Source organism: Gigantopelta aegis, chromosome 4 (assembly GCF_016097555.1).
Source record: "Gigantopelta aegis isolate Gae_Host chromosome 4, Gae_host_genome, whole genome shotgun sequence".
In the NCBI taxonomy this organism is placed as follows: domain Eukaryota; kingdom Metazoa; phylum Mollusca; class Gastropoda; order Neomphalida; family Peltospiridae; genus Gigantopelta; species Gigantopelta aegis.
This window is the reverse complement of record NC_054702.1, coordinates 59,859,413-59,871,575: the sequence shown is the minus strand read 5'-3', so window position 1 is coordinate 59,871,575 and position 12,163 is coordinate 59,859,413. Positions and strand designations below refer to the sequence as shown.

At 36.1% G+C, this 12,163-nt stretch overlaps 1 protein-coding gene across 1 annotated transcript in view; it reads right to left on the bottom strand.

Moving 5' to 3' along the window:
• The window catches only part of LOC121370849, a 30,661-nt gene that overhangs the window by 9,734 nt on the left and 8,764 nt on the right, over positions 1–12,163 (bottom strand). Inside the window, exon 2 of the mRNA XM_041496353.1 lies at positions 268–394. Coding sequence (XP_041352287.1) covers positions 268–394 — 127 coding nt within the window. The remainder of the gene's footprint in view (positions 1–267; positions 395–12,163) is intronic.

The following is a 12,163-nucleotide window of genomic DNA, read 5'->3' as shown; positions in this document are numbered from 1 at the left end:
ACAAAAAAAAACATATGGTATCCCGGTGGGATACTGGGTTATTGAAGTCTGGCATCCAAAATTAAATTCTGGTATCCCCGGGATATCGGGATACCATTAATTTCGAACACTGATAATTCACATTTTAAAGAAAATATGTTGATTTCTGCAATTTTTTAAGTTTAACAGACAATTTGGCGAAATGTTTTGCTCACACAGAGCTAGTCCTGATAGTCTATCATGGACATGTCACATGCATATAATATCATTCTATGTCTTTCACATTACCATGGTACTGGGTTTACACCTGGCGGTTCCTCCAAAGTAGTTGGGAGCTGGGTTACCCTCTGAGATGGGACACTGATTCATATCAATCCTCTCAAACTCTATATCCATGGACGAGATTGCCACAAACCTGAAAATAAACAACAGTTGATACATAGTCTAAGAAAGAAAGAAAGAAATGTTTTATCTAACGACGTACTCAACACATTTTATTTATGGTTATATGGCATCAGACATATGGTTAAGGACCACAGATATTGAGAGGAAACCTGCTGTCTCCACTTCACAGGCTATTCTTTTCGATTGGCAGCAAGGGATCTTTTATGTGCACCATCCCACAGACAGGGTAGTACATACCACAGCCGTTGATATACATGTACCAGTAGTAGTGCACTGGCTGGAACGAGAAATACCCCAATGGGCGCATCGAGTGAGCGACTTACCACTGGGTTACAACCCACCCCTATAGTCTAAGAATAATTTACACTAACCAGTACCAACAAAAGTTATATTGAATATCTTTGGATAAAAAAAATACTATATTAATGACATAACTTATCGCCTTTAACATGTGAATGTAAAAGGGAAAGCACATACCGCAGCCTTAATGTCAAGCTAAATAACCAAACTTTCTGCAGTATGGTATACTACAATCATGACTTCATAATTATATTATAATTATCAGGTAAAAATGTTTGGTTTTTTAAACTCATAATTCCTAAGTATATAAGTTTTTTTTAATATTTACTACAAAGGAAAATTTTATTCAATTAAAATTATATATGTGAAGAATATACAATAAAAAAAATCTAGTCCAAATCAAATAAATAACTAGTCAGACAGGTCACATGACAAGCAATAAAATGCTATGGCAATTGATCACCCGTATTTTAATTGGTCACTATAACTGGTTATTACTTCAAGCTAATTCAGGGCTAGCTATGGGTTAGCAGAAAATTTCGCCAAATTATCTGCTAAACTTCAAAAATGGCAGAAGCTCAGTTATATTCTAACAAAATATCATTTTTTTTAATGAAATTATTTCGCCAAATTAAAATAAAATTAGCCAATTCTTTTTGAAATTCGCATAATGGGCAAATTTGGCAAGTGCCAGAGCTAGCCCTGTAATTAACTTTCACACAGAATAATACAAATGTAACTTACACACTGAACAATACCACCAAAATATATACTGGCAATACCACCATAACTTATACTGGCAATACCACCATAACTTATACTGGCAAAACAACCAAACCCTTATTTTAATTGGTCACTATAAATGGTTATTACTTCAAGTTAATTAACTTTCACACAGAATAATACAAATGTAACTTACACACTGAACAATACCACCAAAAACGTATACTGGCAATACCACCAAAACATATACTGGCAATACCACCGGAACGTATACTGGCAAAACAACCAAACCCTTATTTTAATTGGTCACTATAACTGGTTATTACTTCAAGTTAATTAACTTTCACACAGAATAATACAAATGTAACTTGCACACTGAACAATACCACCAAAAACATATACTTGCAATACCACCAAAACATATACTGGCAATACCACCGTAACTTATACTGGCAAAACAACCAAACCCTTATTTTAATTGGTCACTATAAATGGTTATTACTTTAAGTTAATTAACTTTCACACAGAATAATACAAATGTAACTTACACACTGAAACAATATCACCAAAACGTATACTGGCAATACCACCAGAACATATACTGGCAAAACAACCAAAACTTATACGGAACTGCACTTCCAACACTTGCATCGAACAGTAAATCTTCATACCGTTCAGTGAACACAATGGCATAGGAAGGTGCCAAAGAGGGTGGGGGACACACTTTTATATTTACACTTACACTATTATAAAGCAAATATAAAACAAAATATCTGAAAAGTGTGGGGGCACATGCCCCCTTGTCCCCCCCCCCCCCTCCCCCACACTCTCTACGCCAGTGGAACAATATGACAGCACCACAACTTAATACCATTACACATCTTGTACTACATGTACATAGCTAACGACAAACGACATTACCTACCCATCTTCTATGATGGCCGGAATGACAGGCCAACCTGCTGGAACACAGGACTATATTGTTAGAAAGCCCATGTCAGTCTGTCACGATGCCAACGTCCCTAATCACAAGCCAGGATCTCATTACCCACAGACCTGGTCTGTAATTCCTCCATCTCAACATACACACACAGTGTTGTCAACCGCATAATACATCACACGAAAGCCAAGATAACCTGGGTCTGCAGTGGCAGATATCAAGGTATGGGAGGAGGGGTTCCCCCGGTACAAAGCATGAGAAAACCGTCTGATCCCAGTCTGAACTTGAGATATTAACAAGGTGACAAATTAATTGTTGTATGTAAGTTAACAAGTCTTCTTCTTCTTTTTTAAATAGTAAATTAAGTTACATGCTCATAGGAGTCGTGGGTCGAACCTCCTACAATTATTAGAAATATGTTTCCATTTTCAGATCTAAGGTGTGCACCCCCATCCCAACAGTGCACCCTAAATGTGATATAACCCTAATCCTACATATGTACAGAAGGTCCAAAGATAACCATACATAGAAGTTAACACACACAAAAAAGTCTTAAGGGCCTAAATGGTCACCTGAGTAAAGTTTAAATCGAGTTTGGTTTGTTTAACGACACCACTAGAGCACATTGATTCATTAATCATTGGCTATTGGATGTCAAACATTGGGTAATTTTGACATATAGTCATCAGAGGAAACCCGCTACATTTTTTTTCTAATGCAGCAAGGGATCTTTTATATGCACTTTCCCACAGACGGGTTAGCACATACCACAGCTTTTGATATACCTATGGCTGGAGAGTAAAGTTTAAATGCATTTCTCTTTACAACTCTAGTAAACTACACTCCCCCTTAGGCACACATAGAGGACTCAGAATTAATGACATTTACAACTCTGACAAATCTAAGTATAGCATATCTGGAAGTAGAGAAGAAGAAATTTAAAAATGGCTTAATTTTTTATATATTTTTTTACTTTTGGGGCCCCGCTCTTCATTCCCCAGGGGGTGGGCGATTTCAACACCCCAGCATGAAAAATACATCAGGTTTGACTGTTACACAAAGGTACTGCCAAAAACAAATTGCATCAGAGATACTTACAAACCTAAAGCTGATCCTAACTGGACGTGACTGATACGAGTGATTATTTTAGAAATCTTTAATTCATTTGCCGTATCCCAACCTGATGCGTGTGATGCGACAAGTTTATCTCTCAAGCTGTACATGTGCGGTTAGGGTACAGCTTTAGGGTCTGGACTGAAGTCTAAACAGTTTACACCAGTTGATGTTGGCAGAAATTTATTTTTTAAATGTAGCAGGTTTCCTCTGATGACTACAAGTCAAGACTTAACAAATGTTTGACATCCAATAGCTAATGATTAATAAATCAATGTGCTCTAGTGGTGTCATTAAACAAAACAAACTTTAAACTTTTTATACAAAATGGATCCTGCTTTTGGTGCAGACCCTCAATGTAATCCAAGTCTGGATTTTAATTTCAAGTCATGTAATGGATTTACACAAAACTGAAAAGAAATGAGTTACCTGTAATTTTACCTGGGTGTATATATGTATGTTCCACAGTCAGGAAAACTAGCAAACAAAGTAAACCAACCGAGTTCAACTCACTTTTTTTGAAGAATGATCACAGCCAGTTGAAATTATTTCCTTTTCATTTCAACACATGAATAAAGAAAATTATCATATAATCCTGCATATACTCAATTCACAACAAAAATACCTCTGACTCGCTAACAATATGTTTTCTTCGAAAAAGGTAACTTCAAACTTAGTGTAGTCAATCAACCCCCGACTAAGGGAACATATAATGCCTGTTTGAGGTGTCCAGTCATGCATGGATCATAACAGGTAGTTTGGCATGGGAACCAAGGTGTTAGCAGGCACAAAATAACAGTCCTTTCACTGTCGGTGAAAAGGAACAATTGCCGGTTTCGAGGTAACCAATTGTTCACCTTACCACTCCATTGGGAACATGCTGAGAGTCGGGTTTCAAATAGCGTGACAATGCACAACCAACAAACAACTGTTTTTGAAAAAAATATATATACTTAGTAGACAAGTGCCATAAAAAAAGGAAATATTCAAATATACACTGTATATATAATTATGTAACAGAACCACTCCATGAGAAATGTACAATATGACAAGTGGTCATTATCTATCTACACTAGGATCGATCCCCTTCAGTGGACCCATTGGGCTATTTCTTGACAGTGCACCATGACTGGTATACCAAAGAAAGAAAGAAATGTTTTATTTAACGACGCACTCAACACATTTTATTTATGGTTATATGGCATCAGACATATGGTTAAGGACCACACAGATTTTGAGAGGAAACCCGCTGTCGCCACTACATGGGCTACTCTTTCTGATTAGCAGCAAGGGATCTTTTATTTGCGCTTCCCACAGGCAGGATAGCACAAACCATGGCCTTTGTTGAACCAGTTATGGATCACTGGTCAGTGCAAGTGGTTTACACCTACCCATTGAGCCTTGCGGAGCACTCACTCAGGTTTTGGAGTCGGTATCTGGATTAAAAATCCCATGCCTCGACTGGGATCCGAACCCAGTACCTACCAGCCTGTAGACCAATGGCTTAACCATGACGCCACTGAGGCCGGTAACTGGTATATCAAAGACCACGGTATGCATTATTCTGTCTGTGAAATGGTACATATAAAAGATTCTTTGCTACTAACAGAAGAATATATCGGCTTTCCTCTCTAAGACTACATGTCAAAATTACCATGACATCCAATAGCCAATGATTATTAAATCACTGTAGTGTTGTTAAACAAAACAAATGTATTGATCTATCTACAGGTACAATAATCTTTACATGTAAAACTAAACCTAGTGACCTTTTAGTGATTGATTGTAATCAATTATCATCAGTTATAAAAATCAATAATTGATTGTTGCAAAAAAAATGTTAACTAGTTGTTTCTAAAGTATCAAGGATGGAATTGATGTACAAATATGCTCAGGTTTGGGTTTGTTTTCATGCGTATGTATTGAAAACAGATTGAATAGGTATTAAATGTAAAATTAGTTACCGGTACGTAATGTTGTGGTCTTTCCTAGCAACCACTGCTTTTTCTTAATTGCAGGGGTTGCCAAGTGAACACAACACCAAGTGCATAGTTCTAGTACCACAATTCAAATTGTTCTTAAGTTGATATAATTCTAACCAAATTCTAACTCAACAACGAAAGTTTAGCAAATATCTTTCATGACGTCTAAATTTGCCATTGTTGAATAAATTTAAAAGAAAACCAGGTCCTCCTGTTGTGTTAAGGCAAAGGTGGTGAGTTTATGTTGTTTGTAAATGGTAAACATTTCAGATGTGAATACTAATTAATAAAAATAGGTTAATTTATAAAAGTTATGCCATTTCTTTTAACACTAGCTAAACTTTGGTTGTTGAGTATATAATCAAAAGTTGATCGGTTAGTACAAATTGATTGTAAATGATGATCAATAATAAAACTCCAATCAATTCCAAACACTAGTGAAACCTTTTTATGACAGGTATCTGAGGTAGTGTAAGAGTACTTATAGCCCATCCCATCATTCTATTAAAATGTTTTTTGTAAATAATTTTAGTTTGGTTTGACATCAGAAGAAAAGTAAAATTGTTTTGGAAATAACAAAGAAATACAATTTGTGTATACAATTTTACAAATCAATCGGCTCGGAAATAAATAACTTGTAGCAAATTACATAGTATGAAAAAAATGCGATCCCTGTTGGATGGACTATAGACAGGTGTTAATTATGTCAAAAAGAAAATTCTTTAATTTTCTTGGAACAGGTTTTTTTTTTAAACAAATTATTTCATAAGAGTGACTGAATTATGTATCCCCTTAAAATACATGTGTATACACCTCTGCAAAAGTCAAGCACCACTTGGTATGGCATGTAAAATCAAACAGGTTTTGTAGGACATTTTCAAGATTTTCCATCAAAGAATGTTAAGAGATCTGATCATCAATACAAACAATGGAATATCTCGCCTGGTTCTTATAAAACGTTTAAGAGTCTAGAATGAAGACTCTAATAGTCTGAGACAATAACGTCATGTCCACGACATACAAATAGCATGCGTGTGACATCATTAAAGATTGAGTCTAGACTCTTAACATGTTTTATAAGCACGAACCTTGGAACAAGCACTTAGAGAGGAAAGACAGAGAATCCCTCATTATGAATCAGGTTCTAGTAAATTCATTAACGGTAGAGTCAACTCAAACAAGAGCCGTATGTGTTGGAAAGATGCATGCCCAGACCACCAACACATACTGACACTTTAACAAATGAAAAACGCATAATTTTAGAGTTAATAAAAAACCCCATGATTATTCCTGCTAACTGGGGGCAGCCATTTTGTTTTTGTGACGTCCGGTGGTATAGCTTGGGGCGAAGTGACGTCAACTCCGTCCATCTTCTCTATGCATAGTGTAAACAAATGCTCTAATTTACTACAAGGCGCTTCACTTTCATCAACCTGACTTGTAAAACAACATAAATGACTTGATAGTATAATAAACTATTTAACTAAATACATTTCAGGTTACATCAATAGAACGAAATGGAGTTACAGTATTTTTCTTTTTAAAAAAAATCCAAAGAAAAAATTCATACTATATTAGGCCTATTGGTAGGGCACGTTCGAGCAAAAACTACCACTCACGATACCCAAGTGATACTTTTCTTTTCTTTGGGACGATGTAATTGGTCAGTTTTGTGATTTTAGATGGGAAAGTCTTCTTAGTCAAGGGTTTTACAGAATTACTTACAGTAATAAAGCAGGGCGATTGGTAATGTACATTACGATTTGAGGTGTATCCGTGCTGTTATCACACAATACCCTGTGATCTTCATAAAAGAGGCACGTCTTTTTAGTGTGTCTAGACACAGTGTCTGGGGACCATCTGAATATATACCTGCCAATCAGGAACCACAGAAAGGCCACGGAAAGAAAAGACCAATTAACCAAGAAAACACTCCGATTATTGTTTTAGTACGTGGGTTAATTTATGTACGAAACATAATACAGTTATTTCAACACTTTGACAATGGTGGTTTATTTTGTATTGAAAAATAATATATAATTGGTACTGGCTTACTAGGATGGATATAATTACAGAACATTGCGATGCATCTACAAAAATCAGGTATGTTTTGTTTCTTCAGTTCGAAGACTAATTCCTGATGTGACACATTAGGTATTACGTAACCACCAGCTCGCCAGAGGGTGTATTCACTGGAATGGTACAAAATGGCTGCACCCGTTATATATAATAGCCGTCACATTTAACCGTTTTATTAATTAACCATACAATTATACTTGTTGATATTAAGCAATAATGTGCATTATATATCGTTGAATATGCATACCAGGCCAAATACCTTAATTGTTCCTTCCTTTAACCGAGTTTAAAAATGCATGCAATTCATTCATACATGTGGTGGATACATGGAGTACTGATTACACTTTTACCAGAACAGTGTGTGTATCCTGACTGATATTTGTAGCAACGTGTGTGTCATTCCACCTAGTAGTTCTCATTCTATGGATTTAAAGATAAAACATATATAATTCAATAATTTACTATCCTTTGAAAACCTTTTATATAAGGCCCCAAAAAAGAAAAGTCGGTCTCTGGTCAAACCAAAGGTCCAGAGTATTTTTAAGCATGGATTGCACAGAAAAGGTGGGTATATTTGATACTGAAATAAGGGGCATATTTAAACTGAAATCAGAATGCACATCCTAGTTCATGTGTGATGTCATTTTGGCTCCAAATGCAGTTTTAAGTCATAGCAAGAAAAGCTTGGCAAAAACTGACGTCATACTGCAGGAAATAATTTGTAAAAAATTTGATCGTGAGAGTCAGAACCGATGCATGTGCTGACCAGAGAACAGGTATTTATTTTGTTTTGCCTAATAACAAAACAAAAACAAAAAATGTTTAAAAGATTTCTTTCTGTGGCTTTCTAACAGATTTACATTAAAGTTTCTAATATATGATATTCGAACAATAAACAGTAATTTGACTCCATTTGAAATGCAAATAGATCAAATATTTAAAAAACAATTAATGGTGCTTAACTTTTGCTGTTGTGTATATATATATATATATTAACTTGAGTACACATACATGTACAAAAGATACAAGCGGAGGTGTTGTTGTTGAAGAATGTGTCTAGTGAAACATTATATTCACGCACATGTAACTGTAGACATGGCTTACATACAAAGCTTTCAGAAGTTTTGGCCCATGGTAATTACCAAGTCAAGAAAAAGGTACTCTGTCAACCCCGAAAATGTCATTTAAATGTACGATCATGACCTGTGACACATAATACACACCTCCGCATTGGCTGCGGTGCGCAGTTCAAAAGCTAAAGATGTCTGAAAGTGTTACAAAACAAAACACCAGAGAACAAATGAATAATATTGTAACAATGGAAATTACATTTTGATCATACAAGGTCAAGATGTGGCTAAACGCACACTGTTAATGTACAGCATAATGAACGACTAGATACTCACCTTTTAGAACAATACAAAGGATTCATTAACAACATGCATTTAAAGACACTGACTAGAGTTTTCTGTTATTGTAACAGGCTTTTAATAGAAAGTTTAAAATGTTTGTTTTGCTTAACGACACCACTAGTGCACATTGATTTATTAATCAACAGCTACTGGATGTCAAACATTTGGTAATTTTGACATATAGTCTTACAGAGGAAACCTACATTTTTTCATTAGTAGCAAGGGATATTTTATATATGCACATGTATCCCACAGACAGGATAGCACATACCATGGCCTTTGATATACCAGTTGTAGTGCACTGACTGGAATGAGTAATAGCCCAATGGGCCCACTGACCGGAATCTATCCTAGACTAACCATGCATAAGGCGAACACTTGACCACTGGGCTACATCCCGACCCTGTTTCTAACAGAGCCCTAGCAACTAAAATTACATATTAAATACATTTTATTATTGAAGAATATTGGTGTAGCCCTGTCTATTATGGATCAAAGACACCTAACTTTCCTAAGCAGCCATGCATAATTAATACCTTATGATAAATACAGGTGTGTAGGCATGCATATTATACACACATTATACATTATGTTCTATTTTTGTATGTTTCACACTTTGCCATGAAAAAAACATGAGGCGAGTGATTTATTGTTTCCGTATCTTAGATTATGGCGAACCATTTAAAATATTACCACATTGAGCACCAGTATTTAATTTAGTATTTGTAGTACTTTTAAAAAAAATTCACTGCTAAAGCTAAAACTTACTCTCCTTGAACAAAGTCTCTGGGGAGAGATGGGGAGTCAATTGAGAGTTATAGTGCTCCTTAAAGCTGTATCCTAAGTGATTATTTTAGAAATCACTGCTTTCAACTGCTGCATCCTAACCGCATGCGTGCGATGCGACAATTATCAGAAATCATTGAAATCAATGGTTTCTAAAATATTGCTTGCGTCATTTGTGTTGCTCACGACCGGTTAGGATACAGCTTTAATGGGGAGTTCTGCTGGATATAAGTCTTACATGCATGTAAAATATAAAAAAAGGAAATGTTTTTATTTAACGATACACTCAACACATTTTATTGGCATCGGACAGTGAGAGAGGAAACCTGCTGTGGCCACTTCATGGGCTACTCTTTTCAATTAGCAGCAAGGGATCTTTTATATGCACCATCACACAGACAGGATAGTATATACCATGGCCTTTGTTACACCAGTTGTGGAGCACTGGCTGAAACGTGAAATAGCCCAATGGGTCCACTGACGGGGATTGATTCTAGACTTACTGCATATTAAGTGAACTCTTTACCACTGGGTTACGTCCCGCCCTTTCTCTGGTGAGAGATGGGGAGTCAAGAGTTATAGCACCACTTAAATGGGGATTTCTGCTGGTTATAAGTATTACATGCACGTAAAATAAATGACATTGGTCACTAGTCTCCTTTCGTGAATATTGGCCAGTTATTAAATAGTTCTATTGACAAATGAGTCTTGTCATATTTGAATCAAGATTTTTCATGATAGTAACCTAATAATAGTGAAGTCACAATGATAGTGAAGGGGAAAATAGAAAATAATAAACATTTTAAAAAGAGGAAAATTTTACTAGATTTTATATGTATATGGAGGAATGGTTTTAACATTACAAAATTTTTATATTATAGGGAGAGTGGTTAAATAGCACCTGGTGTTGTAAATACACATTTTTGACCAGCCTTAATATAAAAAGAGAAACTTGCATTTCCATGAATACAAAAACTATTGCTGATAATTTTGAGTATGCTGTAGTCAAGCATAACAAATTTAAGTTAAGTCTCATTCAAACATGCATTCTAAAAACCTATTGCTGGACAAATTTTCTAGTTTATACTGCATCTGTCAAGCATAAGTTGAAACAAATGCATTTCAGCTTGCATACTGGTATAAACCTGGCCTTGGTGATAGAGCGTTTGAGTACTGCTGTAGTCAAGCATAAGAGAAACTTGCATTTCCATGACTCGAATACTGGTAAAACCATTGGCTGATAATTTTGAGTATGCTGTAGTCACCTGCATGGTGCTTCTAGAGAAACTTGCAATACATGAATACAAAAACCATGGTGCTTCTAGAGCGTAGACTTTGAGTATACTGTAGTCAAGCATAAGAGGAACTTGCATTTCCATGAATACAAAAACCATTGCTGATAATTTTGAGTATGCTGTAGTCAAGCATAAGAGAAACTTGCATTTCCATGAATACAAAAACCATTGCTGATAATTTTGAGTATGCTGCAGTCAAGCATAAGAGAAACTTGCATTTCCATGAATACAAAAACCATTGCTGATAATTTTGAGTATACTGTAGTCAAGCATAACAAATTTAAGTTAAATCTTATCAAACATGCATTCTACTTTCCTAATTCTGGAAGAATTTATCTAATTTATTTGTCAACATCCGTTTCTATTCATATCTAGTTGTACTTAGCAAATGGTATTTTTACTGGTATACCTAGCCTGGTGCTTTTAGAGCGTAGACTCGAGATTCTAATAGAGTCTGGGAGCGAGATGTAGCCCATTGGTAAAGCATTCACTCGATGCGTGATAGGTGTGGGATCGATTCCCGTCGGTGGGCCCATTAGACTATTTCTCATTCCAGCCAGTGCACCACAACTGGTATGCACTACTGTGTGTGTCTGTGGGATGGTGCATATATAAAAGATTGGAAAGAGTGTCCCATGAAGTGGCGACAGCGAGTTTCCTCTCTCAATATCTGTGTGGTCCGTAACCATATGTCTGACGCCATATAACCTTAAATAAAATGTGTTAAGTGTGTCATTAAATAAAACATGTCTTTCTTTCTAATAGAGTCTGAGATGTGAATGTCATGGCAACGCCATATAAATGGTATGTGTGTTAGGTCATTAGAGATTGAGTCTGGACTAAACGTTTTATAAGCACGGGTCCAGTTCTCAGACTGGAACAAAGTTTGGCCAGGGCTTCTAGATTATGGTAGCCCCACTCCCATGGCTAGTGATATTCAGTGTTGGGCTAGTAAATAACCACTACTGCCATGCCAGACAGGACTTCTAGATTATGGTAGCCCCTCTCCCATGGCTAGTGATATTCAGTGTTGGGCTAGTAAATAACTACTACTGCCATGCCAGACAGGGCTTCTAGATTATGGTAGCCCCACTCCCATGGCTAGTGATGTTCAGTGTTGGGCTAGTAAATAACTACCATTGCCATGCC